The 24,864-nt window shown below is 40.3% G+C and overlaps 4 protein-coding genes across 4 annotated transcripts; 1 reads left to right on the forward strand and 3 right to left on the reverse strand.

The window, feature by feature from the left end:
* Positions 1-3,254: 3,254 nt before the first annotated feature.
* On the reverse strand, positions 3,255-3,614 carry MELLADRAFT_64595 (uncharacterized protein; the record flags this gene model as incomplete). The annotated part of the gene is made up of 1 exon (XM_007411886.1): positions 3,255-3,614. One exon carries the CDS (start codon positions 3,612-3,614, stop codon positions 3,255-3,257), a length of 360 nt encoding a protein of 119 aa, XP_007411948.1.
* A 13,375-nt stretch (positions 3,615-16,989) lies between these two features.
* Positions 16,990-17,402, reverse strand: MELLADRAFT_108120 (uncharacterized protein; the record flags this gene model as incomplete). Its single annotated transcript, XM_007411885.1, has 2 exons — positions 16,990-17,123; positions 17,228-17,402. The coding sequence occupies 2 exons, from the start codon at positions 17,400-17,402 to the stop codon at positions 16,990-16,992; spliced, it is 309 nt and encodes a 102-aa protein (XP_007411947.1).
* A 2,418-nt stretch (positions 17,403-19,820) lies between these two features.
* Positions 19,821-23,306, forward strand: MELLADRAFT_88520 (uncharacterized protein; the record flags this gene model as incomplete). The annotated part of the gene is made up of 10 exons (XM_007411804.1): positions 19,821-20,006; positions 20,093-20,227; positions 20,300-20,372; positions 20,452-20,758; positions 20,837-20,949; positions 21,025-21,253; positions 21,329-21,422; positions 21,495-22,290; positions 22,368-22,432; positions 22,518-23,306. 10 exons carry the CDS (start codon positions 19,821-19,823, stop codon positions 23,304-23,306), a joined length of 2,787 nt encoding a protein of 928 aa, XP_007411866.1.
* Positions 23,307-23,782: 476 nt separating this feature from the next.
* Positions 23,783-24,458, reverse strand: MELLADRAFT_108122 (uncharacterized protein; the record flags this gene model as incomplete). The annotated part of the gene is made up of 2 exons (XM_007411884.1): positions 23,783-24,056; positions 24,346-24,458. The coding sequence occupies 2 exons, from the start codon at positions 24,456-24,458 to the stop codon at positions 23,783-23,785; spliced, it is 387 nt and encodes a 128-aa protein (XP_007411946.1).
* Between the last annotated feature and the right edge of the window lie 406 nt (positions 24,459-24,864).

Raw genomic sequence — 24,864 nt, forward strand, 5'->3', positions numbered from 1 at the left:
TCGGCCTTTGCTTGCAGGTGCTTCCGATTGGGTCCAAGTCCACATTTCCATTGGGTAAATGATGGTCGGCCGTCGTTTATGGTAACTGGGTAGCGATGTGCGTTGCCGTGAGATTTGATAAAGTGCTCGGTAGCTTTTACCGTAAGATAAGAGGGTGCGGGCTGAGGGAGGGGAGGTATAACGGTGGTATTGTTGGAGGTCTCGGTGGTATTGTTGGAGGTCTCGGTGGTATTGTTTGGATTGGGTTCGTTTGTGTTAGAGGTTGACATATTCGTTCGACAATGGGGTATCTTGTTATGATTCGGGAAAGTCTGTCTTTGAGGGGAAGAATGTGTTTTTAAAATCTATGTGTGATGAGGCCAATTTGTGGGTGAATCACAATAGTTGTGATTTGTGGCTACACGTGTGTTCACACTTGTGTAAGGGAGAATCACACATGTGTAATTGATGGTGTGGTGTGATTGCATTGCACACTTGTGTGAAAGTCACTCACACTTATGTTGTGACAGATTCGACTTGTGTCAATTGGAATCTGTTGGCGTAACCTGTGTGATTCATGATCACACATGTGTGATCTCATGTAACCTGTAATATAAGTGTGATTCGATTGCACACATGTGCGTTTTGACTGAAATACGTCCATGTGTGATATCTGCTATGTATGTAACATGGTTGCTTGTTGCTTATGTATATGTAGCACAGTTGAATGTGTAGGGTCACACATGTGTGACAAAGAACATGTGCAACAAACCGTAAATTTACAAGTGTGATCTCCAGTCACACATGTGTGACCATCTATCACACATGTGTGACCCGAAATCACCCATGTGTGACCGAGATTCACACCACGTGTGACTGGAGATCACACTTGTGTGACAGCTTCTTATGTAACATCTTGGGATGTTGGGTAATTTTGTATGTAAGTGTTCTATGTCTTAATAGTAGTATGTTGATACTATGTTTACGTGGTGATACTGTTGGCGATGTTAAAATTCATGTGTGAACTTGTGTTTTTGTAGTTGTGAATCCGACGCGGCGGCCGCGTCGGCGCGTCGGAAGGGGGGTCTTCGGCCTGTCGCCGATAGGAATGACCCGTTTCCTTTCGGCTAGTATCCGAAGGGGCGGGTAGCCACAGGTGATTTGTCAATGGCTCAAACAAAAGTTTGTGCCTTCAGGCGATCTTGGAAAGGCAGTTGGAGCTGTGGAACAGCTTGTTGCAGGTTTGGCAAAGAAGAAAAAAAATGGAAAGGCGTAGTTATTAAAGGTTTTCTTCTTTATCCTTATTCTTTCTTCCTATCTTATCTTCTCAGATATTTGTTTTTTGTTTTCTTCCTTATAATGTCTGTCTTTACTGCTTGCTCTGTGTGCTCTGTCTCGTGTGTCTTGTGCCCTATTTCTTTATTTACAAGTTTGTGAAAAAAAAAATTGGGCAAAAAAATGCGCAGTTTTTCACCACTGCGCTGTGCATAACTGCGCGACTCTCAGCGCATGGCCCACCCCCGATATTCATCCACTGCGCTGTTTCGCAGCGCTGTGCAGTGTTCACTGGGCCAACAGACGGCACAGCGCAATTTGTGCCAAAATTGCGCTGCACTGCACTGTGGTCGGGGGTTGTTGCACCACAACACAAAGAGGTATATCATTTGGGGGGTAGTTGGGAAAAGGACTACCGGGTAGCAACGCTGGGCCACTGCGCTGCGTTGCTCGCAGCGGGGGGTTGCGGTGCATCGCACCGGAGATTTTTAGCCCACAAAAGGGGCAACGAAGCGGACCATGGAATTACCCTGTGCGTTGCGCGTTGCGCAACGTTCGCAACGGCGGAAATGACAGTCACAGGCTACTCCATGAGCACTGAAATTCTCTTTGTATTGCATTCTTTGGCACTCTACGTGTGTTGATTTAAAGGAACTAGAACAAATTCAAGATAAAAACTAAAAAAAACCTCCTAAGTCGCAACTTTGACATTCCTGCCACCAAAAGCCTCAATTGCCTCGTTCACCTCGGTGTACTTGTGAGCTAGAGGTACGCCTTGCCGGATCCAGAGCCTTGAACCTACGCAGCACTCAATAGTTTTTGGAACCAGGGAAACACGATCGCTGCTGCAGATATCTGCAGCAGCCGAGAAGGTTCTTTCAACCGTGGCCGAACCGGCTGGGAGACTCATATAGTCTTGAGCCAGAGACGCCAGTATTGGAAAAGCCTTACAGTTCACCTGTAGAGATTGGGACATGTTAATAAATTGAGGAAAGAATATCAAACAAAAAAATCACATACCTTCCACCATGGGAGGATTGCTTTACTTTCGCGTGCGTTATCTGTCATAGCCATGGGATGAGATCCCTTTAAGTAGGCTGCGACTTCGTCAAGCTGAACCCTCGGCTCTTGAGCTTTGAAAAGTTGAAAGACACCGGCTGTCGGAACTCCAGAGGTTTTCGTCCGAGCAGGTTTCTCTTTAGGCGTAGCTGATGTCAATGATGTGATCTCGTCTTTTTGTTCCTCAAATTTTTTTCGAAATAAAACTCCAGCACGGACAGTGTGTGAATGTTGAGGTCCAAAAGCTTGTTCATAGAATGCCAGTCGAAAGAAAGGATTGAGGAGGCTTGCCATGACAGTGGTGTCACATTGCAAAGCCTCTTCAAGATATCTGTCAACACGATTTTGCATTGAGATAATCATTGGTAAAAGGGCATCTCCCAATTGAAGTTTGTTTGCCCGATTGGCAAGGTGAACCTTCAATGCGTAGAACTCTGGTATCACCATGGATCCAGTCGGACCGTCACCCTCCATACGCTTGGTCAGTTCTAAGAAAGGCTGTCAAGAGTATGTAATCATTAAACATGCAAAGATAAAAGACCTGGTTACTTTCAATGGACTACTCACTTCGAGTTCGCGGGTCAAATCTTCAAGGGAGCTCCAGTCATCGGGGGAGAAGTATATCTCATGAAGATATCCACGTGGTTTTTGAGAAGACCTTGCTCGCTTTTTCTTGCTTCTGACTCGTTCGAGGTCTTCGGCAAGAAGTTTGTTGACAACCTATTGATACCAATCATTAGAGCAATTTGATGAGAAACAAGTGAAGAGCTGACCTTGTGTGCCTGCACCAACCGATTAAGAGAATCAAATTCTGCATTCCAACGAGTTGCGTTGTATCCCGGTATAAGAGGTAAAAGTTTCAGGTTGAGACTTTTTGCCTTTCTGGCAAAATGTCTTCTCCACGCCGCAGATCAAGCAACACGTTGTGAAATAAAATTAGCCTAGAGTGAACAATAGTCAAAGTCAGAAAATTTCCAGGTTGTGATGACAAATAAGAATTGATGTACCTTACTAATCAATTCATTGAGCTCCTTCGCGTGCTTCCTGGAGGCGTTGTTCTTGAAATCGTCAAGACTAGAGGTTTCCGTAGGGTTAAAGGGATCTTGATTGTCGATTTGATCCTCCACATCTTCATCGTAGTCTGGAGCACAGGCTGTGAAATCCTCGGCCTCTGAATCATGATCAGTCCCATCTTCGTCTTCGGCCGGTAGGTCATCATCACCTTGATCTTTGCAATCAATCACAATACTTTTTGATTTCTCTTGAGATTCGTCCTCGTCCTCTTTGGCGATGACTGGCATCCGTTCAGGGATTGGAAAGACCCCAAGAAGCGATTCACGCTGTTGGTCTCGTGAAGGAGTTGCACGACCTAGCTCGGCCAGACCACCCTTTACCGTTGATGAGATCTTGTGAAGAAAACATCGATGATAGTTGGTTTTGGGATCCCAGGTGTAAGATTGAGTTGTAGTTTTGGGATCAGAAGAGGTTGTCATTTGATCTTTGGCAATTTGAAATTGGGTGTGCATCTCCTCGGCCATAGTGATATTGTTGGATCCAGAGTCTGTGACCTGGCCCAGCATGTGGTAGTACAAAAAAGATCAATTAGAATTAGGTCAAGATAAGATTCAAGTAAAAAAAACTTATCTTGTAATGAAGTTTATGCTTCTTCATGAAATGAACTAAAGGCTGTGCAAGCCATTTCCCGTTGTGATGCCAAGCAACCAGTTTAAGGGTAAGATGGCGGACTTGGTACATCCAATTGTGCTCAATGTATGCAACTGAAGCCCCTAAGAAGGCGTGGATGTTGTTTGCGGTGGTCCAACCATCGTGAATCAGTGTAAACCTGCCCTGGTTTCCCTGCCGTATTGAAAGAAGAATTCAAATCAGGGACCCGAGAAAGAGAAATACATTGAGAAAAAGGTAACGGAGAGATTTAATTTAAAACTTACAGCTAATTCTTTCAAGACTGTGTTTTGAAACGACATATACATCCCAGCTGCCTCTCTAGCCACCCACGTCCGTCCAAAGATCTTGGTGTCACGTCGGATGTAGCGGAAGGCTAGGCGTAAGTAGTGGTCTTCGATTCGACTCCAAGGTAGGGCTCCCGCGAGGATCCATACCGTGAGGATCTGATTGAGTGTGGTGTTGTCGAACTTAAGCTTAGAGTCCTTTGAATCAAAAAACATCGTGATGTCTTGTTGGCTTTCATTGATGGCTTTCTTGTTTCTTTCAAAAGCTGTTGGTGGAAGGTTCCCTCCAGCATCGATAGCGTTCTGGCGGGCTTTACAGAAAGGTCGAGTGCGACCTTTCTTGCCAACATAACCGTCCCGGTGCGATTTCAGGTTGGTATACGAGTCAACAGACGCTCGGCAAACCATTCCACACCAAAGACATTCATATGAAAGTGGTTTCATTGAGCAATCCTACAAAAGAAACCATAATAAGTCAGGAAAAGAGCTATTTAACCGAACTAGAACAGAAACTCACATCACCGCTCCTGTATGTAGGTTCAGCAAAGTAATCTCGAACCTCGTCGTACTCGATTTCCTCTTCGGATTGTTCTTCCATGACCTTAGCTCGCTTGGTTTTTTGCCGATTGGTTAAGCCGTCATCGGAGTCTTGGGTCATCTCGCCCTCCGACGGAACATCATCCTCATTAGGCTATGATATAATAATAGAGAAGAAAAATCATGAAGTTTTGAGTGAGATCAAGAGATGAGCTCAATAATATGTGGATGGAACTCACTCTGGATGCGGATGCCGGTGCCTTCTTTCGTTTCTTTGCTCGAGAACTGGTGGAAGGCAAATCTACGTTGATTGAGCTGTTGTTATTGGTGTCCTTCTTTCCACCTGACTTCTTGCGTGACGTGGATTTGGAAGCTGGCAGGGGGATTGAGATTCTGCAATCGGAAGATGGCTGAATCATTCTAGATAAGTCTTTTCGAGGTGTTGGTGGACGAATTGAACGTCGAAGAGGGGTCGAAGGCACATTTTGAGTGGAAATTGAAGGAGCTTGACCTTCGTTCTGGGATTGAGATTGACCTGAGTGTGGTCCCTCGCCTGGACTACTGGACATGTTTAATAAACCGATGGTTAAAACAAAACCTAGGTGTAGCAAAAAATAAGAACAAAGAGGAATAGTCGAATTTGGGTGGAGCAAAAGAAAAACTTTGTCGAGTGATGAAGGAACTTGAAGTTGAATAATCAGATGAGTGCAGTCTTGAGAGTTTAGAAAGGGATGCCATGAAGATATAACACTAAACAGTGTGGAACTAAGCAAGGATTGGGGTGGTGTCAGTAATATTTGAGGGCACCACTCTGGCCCAGTCAATTGAGAGTTTAGAAAGGGATGCCATGCCGATATAACACTAAACAGCGTGGAACTAAGCAAGGATTGGGGTGGTGTCAGTAATATTTGAGGGCACTCTGGCCCAGTCAATTGAGAGTTTATCATCCTCGTTGGTCCAAGTTGTCTTGATGGATTAGGGACCGGGTAAGTAAGCAAGGATTGGGCTGAGCTAGTCAATCGAGGGGGTTTCATCGTGCAAGGAGTTCAACTTGGCTCAATGTGTATCACGAGATATCGGAGATAATCAAGACCCTTCACCCTACAAACCAGGGCCGGGCCGCTGTGGGGTTGCGCTGCCTGGTGCACCGCTGCATTTGCACCGCAGCCCTGTAGATTATGGGTCCTTAACACCTAACGTACCAGGCATTTGAGTGCCCCGGTGCAGTGCGGTGCGGTGCGTAGAACACCCGGTGCGGTGCATTGCGGCGCGCTGCGCCTTTTTTGCAGCGCAGTGGCCCAGCGTTGCGGGTAGCTACTCATGAATTTAAAATACTTGTTGACAGCGGCAGCGTAGTGTTTGACCGTCGACAAGGCCCAGCCTCTATGTAAAATGAACTCGCTCGCGTCGTCTAGATCTTGAAAAACGCCTGGACTCGTCTGTCGAAGTACATCTCTCGGTGACAACATGATTTAAATTGACGATTGTTTAGGTGATGGATGAAAAACTTGGTGTAGTAGCGGGAGCAGATCGACTGGAATGTCGATAGTTAACATGTCTTTTATATCTTTCGAAGGATCTAGGCCCCTAGACAAACAGTCCGCTTCATTGTTGTTAGATATCACTCTAACCAAGTTCAGATCACAATCATTTTCGACCAGGAGCGTCTGGACCAATTTCCACTCTTCATTAACCCAATAATCACGAGATTTTATATTTCTTGCCGCGCCTTCCGTGGTCGTATTGTCCGTCAGGCAAGAAAAGGTGAAACCAGCCAAGTCCATCTTTGTTTTCAACATTATCAGCCCTAATTGAACAGCTAACGTTTCAGCCCAAGCAATGGTTTGCTTGGGTTGGTCCAGGGGTGTCTTCCACCCGTTGATCCACTTGAATTGCGCCCAAGACTTTCCTAATATGATACCTATACCATATTCACTTGATGCGTCCCCAACCCAGCCAACGTTTCGAACTACGTGGTCTGGTAGGATCCTAGTAGGCTTCAAGTCTTTCAGTATTGACTCCCAGTACACTAAGTCTTCTTTCACATCATTAGGCATTTTCCTCTTCCCTGGAGTTCTCCAAACTGCGACCCATTTATAGATGGCCGCTAGATACACTTTCAGTTGCGGAAGGATCAGTGTCAAGTGTCCCAATTTGCCATTGAACTTTTCTACCTCGTGCTTCAAGAACCATTCCTTCGACATAAACTTCTTGAGCTCCCGCTTTTGAGAATCTAACTTCTTAATTGGTAAAGAAACTGTTTTATCTTTACAATTCCATAGGAAGCCAATAAATTTTTGTTTGTGAGCAAATTCCGAGTATTTTAAAATATTAAGACAAAGTTTGTTTTATATTATTCTCATTCATTGCAGCTCTTCTGTTTCTTATGTGTGAGAGCTCAGGAGCTGGCATTCTTTGTGTGTCCAGATTGTAGAGGCAAAATGTGGCATTCAGAATGTGATCATGTTGGTGTTCAATCGACTCAGGATGAGAAGATGAAGAATAGAAGCAAGGAGTTACAATTTCCTAATTACATGTTACGAAAGCTATGACGAAATGAAAACACTTACTATGACGTCAATGTATCTGAAAGCCTTTATAAGATAGTTACTTTTCATTTGTAACGTTTTCTCTTTCCTCATCTTTGGAAAGAGAAACGTACGTATCCCATCTTAGAACCTTTTCATATTATGTATCCAACTAACTGTTATAACATTGTAGCTATCTTTCACTTAGATCACTGAGAGCTCACCATAACATCGTGTGCTCTACTTTATCAAATCTATCTACATTATAGGTATTTACTTTTGTTATCAATAATAGAAGAGTCGAGACTTATCTTTCATATTTATATTTGTATCTTTCTCTTATTTGTTGTAGGTCAGAGTTCTTTCCTATAACAGGAGAACTTCTAGTGATCCTTATCTAACTTATAGCGCATATCAGGTAATTAATAATCTTTGGAAAGAGAAACCTATCTTTCACTTAGATCACTGAGAGCTCACCATAACATCGTGTGCTCTACTTTATCAAATCTATCTACATTATAGGTCAGAGTTCTTTCCTATAACAGGAGAACTTCTAGTGATCCTTATCTAACTTATAGCGCATATCAGGTCAGAGTTCTTTCCTATAACAGGAGAACTTCTAGTGATCCTTATCTAACTTATAGCGCATATCAGTTCCTCTTTGTCACAGGAACATTTATCACAGACCGTATTCCAAGTCACGTAGACATTTTCATTGTAGCGAGAGATACATATCTCAAACTCAAAGCGATCCATGAAATCATCTCATGAGCGATCACGGACTAGTATCAACATCAGCTGGTAACCCACCATCGTCAACTCACTCTCAATCCGAGGAAGAAGGCAACAATACATTACTCCAGATAACTGATTCTCTACTCCAATCTATTAGAAATCCATCCAACATTTCCCCGTCAAGTAATTTAAACAATCCACCTCCGTCTGATTCAAAGATGTCTGCTCCATTGAGTCAACCAGTTATGCAAGGAACAAATAAACAGCTTCAAGCCGTATACGTGAATCAAGCTCTAAGTAAAATTTGTCCCGAAAAACCCCTATCGGACGAAAATTATTTCATCTGGTCATCCGAAGTCAGAAACGGACTGGACTCATTGTACTACATTGAGTACATAGAAACTGATGATATTAAAGATGAACCTGGATCTATAATCCACGAAGTCGCTAGGAAATTTCTTACATCCTGGTTGCTTAAACAGATGGATGCGACAAACAGATCTAGATTTGAACCGAAGATAACCACCTACACGACTAACGGTGCTAAAACTGAAAGCTTACCTGCTAGACTTTGGAAATCGGTCGAAGACCATCACGGAAGCCGTACGAATGAAACTCGACTACTATTGGAAAGATCACTTAACTTAATTGTACAATCTCCATCCACCCCTTTATCTAAACATCTAGAATTTTTTCAATTGGCTGCCACAAAGTTTAAGAATGCTGGCGGGAAGATAACGAATGACGATTTAGGTCAAAAGCTTTTGATTTCCTTGAATAATGCTCACTTTGATGACGCTAAGGCCATAGCCGATCAAGACATCACGGACTATGACAAAGTGGTGAATGCCTTGAAGAAACGAATGGCAACTGTTGCGATGCTGCGGGGTAATAGGCCAGATCGACTTATACAACATCCACCCGTTCAGATCATGCCGGAGGCTAGTGCGGTGTCTAGAAATCGTTTTGCAAACAAATGCACTAAGAAGAAATGTTTAGGCATTAATCACTCACCGGATCTATGTTTCAAAAAGCCAGGTAATGAACATATGCAACGTGAATGGATAGCTGAAAGGATCAAACTCGGTCAATGGAAAGGAGAGGTTCCTTCTAACCTTCCCGATGCATCTGCCTCAACCGCTGTTCTGGACGAACCATCCATTGAAGATCTTGAAGCTTCGTTCGCTAGAATGTCACCTTCAGCCAGCCATGTATCAACGGTGCATCTTCGAGACGAGGTTGCGAAAAATGCGGCCGAGAACTCGATTATTGCTCTGATCGACACTGCAGCATCTCATCACATGTTTAACGATAGACACTCATTCTCATTATACGAAGATATATCCAATCGTCACGAATTGCTGAACTTGGCTGGTGGCACAGTAACTTTGCCAATTGTAGGAAAAGGATCTGTTTCATTCAAAGGTCCTAACGGTGATATCTTCAAATTGCATGACTGTTTGCACGTGCCGGAATTAAAGCACAGTTTGATCTGCGGAACGATTTTGATTAAAGAGGACTTTATCACGGTTTGAGAAGGCGATTCTTTCAAGATCTCTCAAGCTGGGAAAGTTGCATTCGTCGGACACTTCATGAAGAACATCAATTTATTACAAGTCAAAGTTAGCATATTGACTCGATCTCAACCACCTCAAGCCTCTTTCACTGATGCTATTTCACTCCACCGTCGTTTAGGCCACCCTAATGTTAGATATATGAAAATGATGCTATCAGAGGAGAGTGTGATTGGTATCGGTGACTTGAAATCAACAGTTGTTCCTGATTCTATTGACTGCAATCCATGTAACCTTGCGAAAGGTCACCGAATTTCTCATTCTTACTCACGAGAGAGAAGTAAATCTTTACTTGAAAATATTCATATCGATCTGAGCGGTATCATCAGGACACCGGCCTTATGTGGAAGTATATATTTCATACTTTTCACGGATGATTACTCAAGTTTTAGGGATGTGTCAGGCCTTTCAAATAAATCATCTGAGGCTGTGTTTGAGAAGATCCGTCAATACGTGGCACTAGTTGAACGCCAATGTGAAGCAAAGGTCAAGAATTTCACCATCGACAATGGTAGTGAATTTATCAATGATTTACTGGTGCCATGGTGCGAAGAACGAGGCATCTATATGCGGACCACTGCAGCTCATACCCCTGAGGAGAACGGGGTAGCTGAGCGTGGTAATCGTTCTGTGAAGGAGAAATCACGCGCATTGATGATTCAGGCTAATATGCCCATTAGATTCTGGCTTTATGCAGTCAAGGCTTCAGTCTACCTTCTCAACCGTACTGTCTCTTCATCCCTACCAAAAGGGAAAACCCCTTATCAATTGAAGTATGGGTCAAAACCGGATATGTCTCATGTTAAGACATTTGGATGTTTAGCTTATGTTCTCATACGCAAAGCCCTTTGTACTGGGGGTTTTGGTCACGTTTCACGACAAGCTATACTCCTTGGCCATACTAATCATAATCATAACTATGAAGTTTTCATCATAGAATCAAACACCATCGTTCTCTCTCATGATGTTACCTTCAAAGAACATATTTTTCCTTTTCAGAAACTCAAGCCTTTCAATGTCAGCCATCTATCAGTTGACGATGAGGACGAACTTTTATTAACGGATCCTTCCACTTTGGCTCCAGACAATCACCGCGAGCAAAGTGACAACGAATTACTCCCTGGTGGTGAAGGAATGCACCAGGAAACAGAACCTTTGGTAGAACAGCAAATCGAAGGCAATACTGAAGACCATCTTAATAATCAACTTGAGGACCTTGTAATTGATCAGGACTCAGGACCACGAAGATCGGAACGTCTTAGGCAACCTGTGACTCGATATACTCCATCGGCAAACTTTGCATTTTGGAACGACTCATCCTCTTTCACCGATGAATTCGATCTATTCCACTATGCTTTCTCAGTTGGTCCTATTGTTCGCCTAATTCACGAACCAGCAACATACAAGTTAGCCATGAAGGCACCCGATAAAGCTGAATGGCTGACAGCCTGTAAGAAAGAAATGAGCAACATGAAGAGACGGGGTGTATGGCGTCTAGTTCCTCGACCTAAAGATCACCCAGTCGTCGGCAGCAAGTGGCACCTTAAAATTAAGATGAACACAGACAACACCATCAACAAGAGAAAAGCTCGAATAGTGGCTAAAGGTTACACACAAACTTACGGTGTAGATTATCTAGACACATTTGCTCCCACTGGCAAACCGGTATCATATCGCGTAATCATTGTTTATGCAACGATCTTTGGTATGGAAGTACACTCAATGGACGCGGTGGCCGCTTTCTTGAACGGCAGGCTTAAGGAGCTGATTTACATGGAACAACCAGAAGGATTCGAGGAAGGTGAAGACGGAGAAGATCTAGTATGTTTATTGTATCAGGCTATTTATGGATTGAAGCAATCTGCAAGAGAGTGGAATGACGAGTTTAAGACCAAGTGCAGAGCAGTCGGATTTGTTCAATCGGTAGCTGATGAGTGTGTATACATTAGAGTAAGAGGAGATAACATCTGCATTTTCTACTTACATGTTGATGATATGGCAATTACCGGTAATGACATCAAAGCATTTAAAGAAGAGATCAAATCATTATGGGAGATGGAGGATTTAGGCTTATCTACATGCGTAGTGGGAATACAAACTGTTCGAAAAGGTCCTCATCACTATGCCATCGGTCAGGAAGCGTACACTCTATCAATTCTGGAACGATTTGGTATGATGGACTGTAAACCGGCCTTGACACCATTCCCTGGAGGCACCAAACTACGACGATCAACGCCTGAAGAATCAGCTATGTTTAAAAGATTGAACTTGCCTTATAGAAGCGGCGTTGGTAGCATCATGTATCTAGCGCAATGCACAAGACCGGACATTTCATACGCGGTAGGGTGTTTATCTCAACATCTGGAGAACCCCAATAAACACCATTGGGAGGCATTTCAACACGTACTCCGTTATCTTAAAGGCACAGCTTCTTTCTGTATTCATTACAAATATGACTTAACACTACCAAAAGAATTATCCAGCAACAATAGCTGGACATTACCAACATATTTCTCTGACGCTGATTGGGCCGGGGATAAGAGTACTAGAAGATCGACCACTGGCTATGTGTTTATGATGGCAGGAGGAGCAATAAGTTGGAGGAGTCGGTTACAGCAGACGGTAGCAAAATCCTCAACTGAAGCGGAATTTAGAGCGGCAAACGAAGCAGGTGATGAAATGATATGGCTAAATGTGTTATTAGAATCTATTGGATTAAAACAACAATATCCTCAATTTTTAAACTGTGATAGCATGAGTGCTATAGATGTGTCTGAGAATGTGGTGCTACATGGAAGGACAAAGGCTATAGAAATTCATTTTTATTGGTTGAGGGAGAAGGTTAAGGATGGTACTTTTCAATTGAGACATGTGGAGTCGGAGGATATGCTGGCGGATGTTTTAACAAAACCATTACATCCAGGTCCATTTAGAAGCTTTAGAGAAAGGATAGGTCTTAGGTTAATTGAATGATGATATTTCAAAGCTGTCGATTGAGGGGGGGTGTTGGTGTTCAATTGACTCAGGATGAAAAGATGAAGAATAGAAGCGAGGAGTTACAATTTCCTAATTACATGTTACGAAAGCTATGACGAAATGAAAACACTTACTATGACGTCAATGTATCTGAAAGCCTTTATAAGATAGTTACTTTTCATTTGTAACGTTTTCTCTTTCCTCATCTTTGGAAAGAGAAACGTACGTATCCCATCTTAGAACCTTTTCATATTATGTATCCAACTAACTGTTATAACATTGTAGCTATCTTTCACTTAGATCACTGAGAGCTCACCATAACATCGTGTGCTCTACTTTATCAAATCTATCTACATTATAGGTATTTACTTTTGTTATCAATAATAGAAGAGTCGAGACTTATCTTTCATATTTATATTTGTATCTTTCTCTTATTTGTTGTAGGTCAGAGTTCTTTCCTATAACAGGAGAACTTCTAGTGATCCTTATCTAACTTATAGCGCATATCAGGTAATTAATAATCTTTGGAAAGAGAAACCTATCTTTCACTTAGATCACTGAGAGCTCACCATAACATCGTGTGCTCTACTTTATCAAATCTATCTACATTATAGGTCAGAGTTCTTTCCTATAACAGGAGAACTTCTAGTGATCCTTATCTAACTTATAGCGCATATCAGGTCAGAGTTCTTTCCTATAACAGGAGAACTTCTAGTGATCCTTATCTAACTTATAGCGCATATCAGTTCCTCTTTGTCACAGGAACATTTATCACAGACCGTATTCCAAGTCACGTAGACATTTTCAGATCAAGACACTACATGATTTGCAGAAGAATTTGTGATTTCATTGGTCTTGCAAGGTCACTGTCCCAGACTCCCAATACATCCCAGTTCCCAGTTTTGGACCAAAATTGGGTTTCTGACATTTTCTGCATTGTGGTTGTAAATTATGAAAAGCTGACCCTTCCCAGCTTCTCCATAATCCTATGTTTTCTCAATTTTCTAAACTCAGTGTTAAATTTGCAAATTGGCATAGTGTCAGAGTACCATTGATCTTAAGACATTGTAAAGCTTTGTAGGTGCAGTGGTATTGCTACAGTGAAAGAAATTTTCTTGTTTGGGTAACCACTGATGGCAGGAAGACAGAATGAATTTCAGAAACTTGTCTTGTCAAGAACCAGTTATTGGAGTTGTGAAAGACATAATTATATCCTATGTATTTTGACGTGCACAGATATCTGGGAGAGCAGTGTCAGCCCTGATCCCTGATTACAGGACCACTGGCTAATAGTACCACATGTAATATTAACATTTTGTATAAAAAATAAGCCACATCTCAACTTCAAGGCTCAGTGTCAAGCGCCACTCAAACAGATGTTTGTAATGTGTTAAATACATAATAAACCTAACTCAAGCATCAACCACAAGTTGACACATGAATAGACAAGACTTGCACACCAGCCACAAGTTGATGTTTGACTTGAGAGTATCTAAACCCACCTTCTTCCCTAGATCTATCCCTCATCTTTTACTACAATCACATCACAAAACCACATTTCACTTGACTCCTACTGAGAAGATTAAATAAATGTAAATTCGTAAACCCCCCCTTCAAGCAAAAACTCAGCATTTATGCCACCCCTTAGGGTTACAGACATATGTGCTGAGTTTGGCTTGAAAGCCGGAGGCTACAAACTTACATCCACCAGACACCCCTACTGTTTCAGCCTCCATTGGTCGTAAGAACGACTTCCTGGATTGCTGTTGAGGGGTGTGGGGCTGTCTAATTCAGCTCACAATGTCTCTATTTATATTCCAGATTTCCCTCTTCTCATGAAGCATTTTACCGCTGGCTTCAGAGATTGCATTAGTCATTTCCAAATTAAATTTTCATCCTTGATCATTAATTGCCTTCTCCTACTCCTTCATCTAACTTTCTCAGCCTCAGTTCTTAATACAACTTCTCGATGTATCTTTATCTTACCAATCCTGTAAATACATTTCTTCATTATGCTCAATATGGAAGTTAATACCATTCACTATCCTAGTCTTCATGTACATTGTTAGTTGTGTAGCTTGTTGAAGAATATGATTGATGGTTGTATTTCTGAACACCCAAGGTACTGACACTACAAAAAATATAATGTTTTCCGGGCAGAAAACACAAATATTGATATACCAAAATGTATATTGTTCCTGGTGTTTAGAGCTTCAATCCAAGTATTTTTCTGTATTTTTAGAGTGTATATTTATGGGATACAAAGTAAACTGAGATTTTTTCTCAGTTTCCCAGTTTTTGTTTTTGGCTGTATTTGAGAAACTGGGAAACTGGGAAAAAACTCCCAGTTTTTACTTTGTATCCCACAATTGTTGGATGTACTAACAAAAAACTGAATGCTCACAACTTTTGTGATTGGAAAGGAAAACATTCCATTATTGGTTCATTAGAAAGCTGAACTATGTCTCCAAACCTTCTATTGAGGGGGCAGGGCTTTGTCTAGCTTTGCAAAGAATCTATGTGGCTTTGTGGAAGATACTTCAAAGTGACTATAGCTGCTTTGTGAGAGAAGATGAAGCCTTGCCTCATTATTAAGACATTCAGAGAGAGACACTGGCTTTCTAATGAGCCTCAAAGTGATCCTTTTGACCAAGAATTGCAAATTTTATGAGCATTTGTAGAATTCCAATTGTCCTCTCAAATCCTTATTTAAGGAACCAAATTTCAGCATCTGTTACAGGTGTGAATCTGATGAATATGGGGATTTTGTTAGTACGTTCAACAATATACACTCCAAAATACAAAGAAATACTAAGATCAAAGCTCTCAACACCAGGAACAATATCCATATTCTTTTGTATTTTTTGCCCTCCTCTTAACCACCCAATATTTGTGTTTTCTGCCCAGAAAACATTATATTCATTGTAGTGTGATTTCTACAAGCACAGGGCATTCATTGTCTCTAGAAATGAACCTCAAAGCAGCAAAGCTTCCTCTTTTTTAAGAACTCTAAAGTAGCCTTCAGGATCTTTGGTTTACCAAAGTGTAAAGCTGGCCCCTTACAGTCTTACAAGGTTAGAGTGTATCATTTCTTTACTTCCCTGAACCTTTCTTTCCCTTTCTCAACCCATCTCCTTAGAGGTCAACTAAATTTGGTCTTCTGTACCACATGAAGGCCAGGATTTGCCTTCCTCTCTGCTATTCCCAGTGAAGAGTACATCTGACAGATGTGTACTCCTCACAAGCACACACTCAACCCTGCCTGCATGGGGAAAAATCTCCCAAAGTTGGATGCTGAGTCATTTCATATGGTCTGATATAGGTCTGTGACCCGGACCTGGTCCTGACCAACCAACTCTGTGCAACAATGTTTTCAAGGCCAACAGTCTGTTCCCTGGACAATCAAATCCAAGATCATCCACAATGGACTCTTCACATGGTAAATTTGAAGGTAAGATAATCAATTTTTGCCACAGTGGACTTTTCAACTTTGAAGTTTTGTATTTTTGACTTTTCAAATTTTCCAACCTCACTTTCAAATTTGACATTCAGATTCAAGAATTCAAAAAGTCCAAAAATCATGTGCCAATGCTGCACATGATGAATTGTTGGTAGATTCCTTTGCCAGGTTGACTCTATTCCCCTTCCAGAGCTTTTGATCTGTTCAATCTCATCACATACAAGCTCTCCAAAGACATCATTTAGTTATCCTCCTTCTGAGCCTTGTTTGCCCCTACTATTGAGCCCCAACCTGCCCTGCCAAACGGCTAGGGCTTTCATTCTACCCGTAGCCAGCCTTGAAACTTCAGGGTTGGGTCACAGCCATAGCTGTCTGATAGGGCTGGCTCTGAGGGCTCACCATGACCGCTCACACCAACTCTAGATTGATGGGCTCCTCTTCCCCAAGCAGGCTTGCTATGTTGTGTATGTTTCAAACTCTTACCAAACACAAAGCTACCTCATCATGTGTACATATGTATGTAGCTCAACTCAGTAGGAAGATAAAGAAGTCTTCTCTCAACTTGGTAAAATGATCAACTTGGATACATGATCAAGTGTATTGGGCTAATATGTGGACTGATTGTCCCAGAGGTCTATGTAGATCTTTGGCTTGGCCTTTATCCTTGCAAAAGCCCTTTAGCAATAATTGATTATTGAGTTCAAATCAGAGGTGAAATGGGAAATATATGTGAAGACTGCGTATGAGGCGAGAAAAGTGTTACATATGTAGGTCAATTTGATTTGATTCCATATGATAGTTGATGAATTTTTATCCTAAGAAATCTTCATTCCCAATTCACATAATTTGTCAGACAGCCAACGGCCATCTAATCAAAACCCGGAGTTTGTTTTGTCTTATGATCTTTCTAAACCTCTTGTATTAACCCACCTTAGATCATCCGCAATCCAGCCGGCTATGTCATCAACACCTACCGTGGCGCCACGCGGAATCATTCTACGGCCATACATCTCTTTTGCTGCCTCGAATCCTGTGATTGAACGCAATAGGGTAAATACAAGAATTAGTATCAGAAAAATGTTAAATCTTTCAAAAGATCAGATTACTCGTTGAGGAGTTGATCAAAGCACATACCCGATCCACTGCTTGGCCCCCCAGCCTGTAGCCACTGTAGAACTTTTTGATTTTCAACGAACAAATTCCGGAATTTTGCTGGGTTTGCATTCATCTGGCTAATGATCTCCGTAATACTAACCCCCATCACGAGTATAGGTGAAAGTAAGAAAACGCAAGCTAAGAAGAATCTCATTTTGATCTTGTAAAGAGGTTTGGTTTAATAGATTATGAGGTTTATGTTGAAGTAAGTTGATGACTCGAGCAAAAGTGATTGATGGTTTGGTTGTAAAATGAGCGTATGCTTAGAGAATGTTATTGATTGATGATGATGAAGTCAAAGCAAGAGAAGCTGAGTGATGTGAATAGAGGATAATCATCCCTCGATCAGCAGTATTTATATCTGTTCCTCGCAGTGTGGTCGTTGATGATAAGTCGCGTCAAGCTGTGGGTACCACCACGGTGTCCGCACTACCCCTAAGATGAGACCATACTCCTCAAGGTGGAAGGGAGAGAGTCGGGAGTCTAATTCACCAAACTTAACACTAATTCAATATTATAATCATCACCAATGTGAGACGCTAGCTGATATGAGTCGAGTAGATGCAAGTTGTAACACCCTCATGCTGTTTCGACAATAAAATTCTATAATGCTACACTATCTTTGATATGCGGCTTCACCATCATCCTAAAGTTGAGCTTAAATCACATGTGTGATGTAAGTGTGACTCAGGATGTTTTCACCCGAACAACTACATTCGAGCAATGAGACTGAAGAGGAAAAAGGAATAGGGAAACTCAAGTTTGTCAAAATCATGTTAGACTTGAAATATATCGATCCCTTGGTTCGTTTGATCTCAAATTAAATGTTTTAGCCAATTGGTACAACATTTTTTGCTAGATGAATCAACCTTCATCGGTGGTGTGATGCATCATGTCATCCTATTTTAATTTATCAAGAAGAAGACTTATTGGAGGATCCAAAGAACCGAGGACATCAAAGCTCGACAAACTCCCTATTTATTATGAACTGTTCCGGACATCTCATCAAACACTTTGTCAAGTTTGCGATTAGCTTAACACAAGGATCATGTATTGAGGTGGAACAGGATGTAATGAGGGTGGTACCTCGTGGTACATATCACTCTCGAACATTCAGGTGCAGTCTCATCAAGCTCAGCAAAAAAATATCTATGTATGTTCTTACTCTAATGTTCATCAAATCGAAGCAACCTTTCGATTTTTTTTCCTCCGTTCTTAAAACTCCTACATAGTGAAGTACACTTTGTCTTCCTAAATTTTCATCTGAGTTATAAATTATCATGTTGTATCAATTTACCAATTCCCTCCCCAGATTTCTGAGCATCACTATCTTCCTGCTCATCCATCTCCTTTTACTTATCACATAAATCATGTTAGCAAAGTGTGATAAGATTTCTATCAGTACACAGAAATATAGATTTCTGCAGAAACAAAATCTAAGTGAAGTGCACACAGCCATCGATGCAAACACCCGTTTGCCGTTTCGAAGGCGAAAACATCTGCTATAAACCACAGTAACCCGGTTCTTCATCAAAATGTGTTTATGGCTCAACACAAGCCTGTCCTCATAAGGGACAGCGGTGCGAAGACTGGCGAGGAGCTACACCTTGTTCGGTATCTATCAAGCTACCCAAGATGTAAGTTTATAAATTACACTATCCGTACGTATATTTTGAATGTCTTGATCTCTGATCCTTGACGGTACCACAACTGATCCGCCCTCTACATCTTCTGGTCCTGACTATCCTCTTCATGCTCTGTTGGTCCGGTGATTTCTTTGTCTTGTAAACAAGACCTAACGTAGAATTCCTTGTCTGACGGTCTCTGTTCAACACAGTGCTGGTTGTGAGGAATTCCTTAAAAAGTGTATGTCAAATATAAATCACAAGTTTAAGCAAATACCAGTGGAGATGTTCTAATACATACGTCGGATGTGAAATATCTCAAGCCATGTAAGCCAGAGGAGCAACAAATCAGAGGATTGAAGGCAGTGTAAAGCTATGTCATTGTAGGTGAGCGCAGTGATAAACATCGCTATAGAAAATAAATATAGCAGGGCATGTACATAGTAGTAGTAAGAGCGAGAAGAAATGCTGATTTGTAGAAACTTGTTTTGTGCATAGCCAAAAAGACTTGAAAGAGTCGCCCAGGCAAGTTTATTCGCAGAGAAGGGATTGATGATTGAGATGAATTTGATTTACTTGAGCTTAGAGACATGTCTCTGAAATCAAATTAAATACAAATTGTATGAAAGGAGGGAGATCTTGATGATGAAATGATGAAATGTTAAGGTGAAGTCGATGAGATGAGAATGGGATTGCGTGGAACTTCCACGTCACAGTCAACCGCGCAGAATAAATTTTTACTAGAAAGTTCTATTTCATGCTTTAAAGCTCGATTTAAAGACAAAGGGAATCGATTTTCTACCGACAAATTCCAGACTCCATACCATACCATAGCCATACCATTACGATACGACACTACATACTCAACAATACCTGATATTTTCTAAATAACTTCAACAAACCATCTTCTCAAATCAAATCAAAACCAACTAAACTAGCAAACCAAGATGCGATTTACTAAAAACAAACGATTATTTCTATTTGTGACTTTATCTATAGCACTCTTACATTTCTCAAAAGCAACAAGTAACTTACAAAATGAACAAGCAGAAGATGTTCAAATCCCAATCTCAGGATTTCAACCAGAACAAGAAATCTTAATGTCAAAGAATCAAGAAAAATTCGAATTTCAAGTTGAGTCTTTCACCATTTCCCCTTTTTTCTAACCAAATCAAATTCCAGAAACTGATCTTTGAATGCTTTGAATCCATTTCCACAGAGTGATATTGCTAGACTTATGCGTGTCGTCGTTTCTCATCTTTATCATGATCGGGATGTGTTCTTGAGAGAATTGATTAGTAATAGCGGTGATGCACTTGAGAAACTTAGATTTGCTTCTTTAACTGATTCATCTGTAAGTTCATTTCATCTGACCTTCAAATCGAACCTCGAACATTCATTGATTGTTTTGTTTTGTTTTGCTCAGGTATTGGATACTGCACCTGCTCTTAATATCTCGATTATGGCTGATAAACCATCTAAAAGGTTGATCATTAGAGGTAAATCCATCAATTCTACTTTTTCTCCCAAAAACATAACCTACAAGAATCCTAACACCTCTGAATTTCTTTTGATTAGATTCCGGTGTAGGTATGACTAAATCAGAATTACAAAAAAATTTGGGAACGATAGCTAGATCAGGAACTTCTGAATTTTTAAGTAAATTAGAAAAAGGAGAAAAAACAGAAACCTCTAATAATTTGATCGGTCAATTCGGATTAGGATTTTATTCTTCTTTCTTAGTAGCTGATCGAGTTTTAGTTTCAAGTAAATCTAATTCAGATGATAAACAATGGGTGTTTGAATCGAATGCCGATGCTGCTGAATTTAAGATCTCAGAAGATCCTCGTGGTAATTCTTTAGGTCGTGGTACTGAGATCACTTTGTAAGGATCTCATTTGATTTCTATTCTTCGTTCTCATTCAAATACGTTAACTTACATATGATGTGATTCTATCTATAGGTATATTAAAGATGATGCTACTGAGTATCTAGAGATTGATAAACTTAAAGAACTCATCTCAACTCACTCTGAGTTTTCCACAACCGCACCAATTTATCTTTGGACTGAAAAAGGTTTGTTTGGTATTTGCTTAACTACGCATTTCTCTTTTTCTGAATACTGATCTTTCAATAATCTTGAATCTTTAGAGGAAGAAGTTCCAATTGAAGAAGAAGAAAAGCCCAAAACTGATGATGATGAAGATGAATCATCAAAAGCAAAAGAGAAAACTGATGAAGAGAAAGATGAAGATGAATTAAAGATTGATGAAGATTCAGAAGATTCAGAAGATAGTTCTACTCCTGCTACTCCAAAGACAAAGACTGTAAAGAAACAAGTATGGGATCAACTTAACACAAAGGGACCTATTTGGACTAGGTTAGTGTTTCAATTTGGCTTTGATTCTCATCGGATGGTTTGTTAAGCTTTGGTCTTCTGATTGGTTTGTAATAGGGATCCTAAGGAAGTTTCAGATGAAGATTATATTACGTTTTATAAAGCACTTACTAGTCAAACTGAAGCGCCTTCATCTTGGATTCATTTCAAAGTCAGTCTCACCCACCCTCATAATTTTGTTTTTTTAAATCACTAATCAAAACTTCTTCTTCAAATACAATAGGGAGATGCAGGTCGAACCGCATTCCATGGATTAATTTTCATTCCTGAAACTTTACCAGCCGATTTCTATACCAAAACTTATGCTCAGTTAGATTCAGTTCGATTATTTGTACGAAAGGTTTTGATTACCAAAGAACCATCACCTGATTTCCTTCCGAAATGGTTTAATTGGATTAAAGTGATTATTGATGCAGACGATTTACCATTGAATGTAGGAAGAGATAGTTTACAAGTTAATAAATCTTTAAGACAAATCCAAAACATCATCTTAAAGAAATTTTTGGATCATTTAAATCAAGTATCTAAAAAAGAACCGGAAAAGTATTTAAAACTTTGGAAAAAGATTGGTACGACCTTGAAAGTAGGAGCAGTAGAAGATATTAAGAATCGAGAAAAATTATCAAAATTGATGAGGTTTCATTCATCTGAACTTAAAGAAGGATCACTGGTTAGTTTAGATGAATATGTAGCTAGAAGAAAGAAAAATCAAAAACAAATATACTTTATGGCTGGTGCAGGTATGGAAGTTAAAGATTTAAGTAGATCACCTTTCGTGGAGAAATTAGTAGCACGTGGTTATGAAGTTTTGTATTTGGTGGATCCAATGGATGAGATGATTACTCAAAGTTTGGCTACGTATGATGGACTTAAATTTCAGGATGTGGCAAAGAAAGGTCTTAAGATGGGAGATGAAGATGATGATGAAGATGAAAAGGCTGCTTTCGAAGAATATAAGAAGGAGTATGAACCGTTATCTAAGTGGATTCAGAAGGAGTTGGATGAGTATGTTGGTGATGGTACGTACCACTCTCTTTACTCCTTTTTTGCGTTGCTTGACTGACTCGTCATTTTTTTTGTATTGATGATCAAACAGTGGTGATCTCTAACCGATTAACGACTTCACCCTGTGCTGTTGTCGCTGATTCATACGCATGGACTGTAAGTACCTCTTGAACCTCAATCATTGTTCTAATCCTTGAAATCTTATACTGAAATTGATTCTTTGAAACTTTGATCTTTTCAGGGTAACATGGAACGATTGATGGCAGCTCAAGGAAGTCGAGGATCAGAAAACAACTTTATGATGGACATGATCAAGAAAGCGAAAAAAGTATTTGAGATCAACCCGAAACATCCGTTGATCCAAGGATTATTGAGTAAAGTACCAGAAGGAGAAGAAGAAGCGGATGAAGAACTTAAATATGTAGTTAGAACACTTTGGGATACATCTTTGGTTAGATCAGGATTTAACGTGGTAGACAACAATGCATATTTTGATCGAATTGAAGTTTTATTGAGGAAATCGATTGGGGTAGATGAAAAGGAAAAAGTAGATGTTGGAGAAATCAAACCTGCACCAGCTGTTGAAGTTGGACCGGTTGATGGTAGAAAAGAAGGAGAAGGATCAACATCAACAGAAGAGAACGTTGTAGGAAAAGAAGAAGAAAAGAACGAAGAATGGAAAGATTGGTCTAAAGTTAAAGAAGATTTAAAAACGAAAGAAGAAACAAGTTCAGAAGAAAAGAAAGTAGAAGAAGAAGCAGAATCGAAAGTAGAAGAAGAATCGATGGAAGTAGAAGAAAAAGATGATGATGAATCGGAAAAGAAAGATCCAAAGAAGAGTGAAGAATTTCAAGAAGCTAATCAAAAGATGAAAGATGAATTAAAGAAATTAGAAGAAATGTTAAAAGGAATGCAAGGTCAGAAAGGAGCTGATGGGAAAGAAATGCCAGATTTAGGTGATTTGAGTGAGATGCTAAAGGGATTTGGTAATATTAAGGATGATGATGATACTGGTCATGATGAACTTTAGAATAAAAAAAAGTTAGATTGGTTCTTTTGTTGAGTGGTTGATGATTTTCTTTCTTTTTCGGGTCTCGTTGTTATGTTGGGTTCCTTTTACTATTTTCTTTGTATATTCTTTACTGCTACAATTTTTTAAAAAAACCTTTTTGATTAGAATGATTTTGTGATTTTGTTTTATGTTTTTTTGAGCTATTGAAAAGAATTTCTATAAATATAGATACAAACAGTAGTGATTCGAGAATTTGGATCTCAAATTTAAGAAATTTGAATTGTAAGTGGATTTGGTTTTAGGAAATGGTACATATAATGAGCGATTTGAGGTATCAGTTGAGTCAATCATGCAATGCTGATAGATGCTCACTGAAGAATTGAACTTGATGCATTTGATTACCTTTAACAAATAGGATCACCTGCACTGCAGATTGACTTTCAGCATATCATAATCTTTGAGTTTGTTTTGTTTTCACTAGACCTTATCAACTTTTACTCTTTTCCTAATCCTTTATTTTTACCAATCTGTTTTTGTTTATCAGGATCTCTTGAACATTTCAATAGTTCTGAACTCATAATTAACCTTAAGCAAAGCCCCTTGTGTGCACGCGGTATTGTTAAGCTCGCGAAAAGATACCTGGAATTGATCATGGGTGTATGATCATGTTGAACTTCATCTTCAACTGCAATTTGATGTTCCGGGACTGCTACATACTCCCTTGTTCCCCCCGATTCTTTGTCCTCGGACGCGGTAGCTTGGATTCTCCTATCAGTATTCTTGATACACCCCCACTTGATAAATAGGAGAAGAGGAGACAAAGGAAGGTTGGACTGCTCATGTTTTGTATGAGCAAGATCTGTTGGACAGATTGGCTAACCACCTTCAAACTTGATACAACGTATGAGATCGAACGGACAAACTGATCAATCCATTTTACATCAGATTATATCATTCATGATTGTGATCGAATTGGTTTTCCCTTTTCCTTTCTCCGCCCTCGATTTTATTCCTCGGATGATGTCCTTCAGATGACAAACTCCTAAGGCCGACGTACATCACATGAAACTTGAGCTCCACTTTAGAATGCATAGAATGATCGCAAAGTCTCATATCATAGATCGCTAGCATTATAATTTTTGTCGAAACGGCATGGGCATTGGCGGGCATGGGGGTGTTGCGTCCATGACTACTGTTCATTATATCGAACTTGACTCGTATTAGTTAGCCTCTAACACTGATAGAAACCATAATTTCAGATTAGTCTCATGACTCTCTCCTTTACAATTTGAGGTTGAAGGTATGTAGTGCGAATATCGCGATGGTACACACAGCTTGACGCGACTTATCACTACTTACCAAACGCCAGGAAAGGGTATAAATAATGGCGACAGAGGGCATGAGCAATCCTTCCCCCAGAAGCCAAATACTTTAGCTTTGTGTTCCTTTCACTTCATCATCATTACTCAGTAAAATCCCTTAAACAGACGCTCTTTTTATAACCAAGCCAACCAACACATTCCCTTGAGTCATCAATTCACTTCAACATAAACCTCAAAATTTATTAAACCAAACA

The sequence above is a fragment of the Melampsora larici-populina genome (genome assembly GCF_000204055.1).
Source record: "Melampsora larici-populina 98AG31 unplaced genomic scaffold MELLAscaffold_27, whole genome shotgun sequence".
In the NCBI taxonomy this organism is placed as follows: Eukaryota; Fungi; Basidiomycota; class Pucciniomycetes; order Pucciniales; family Melampsoraceae; genus Melampsora; species Melampsora laricis-populina.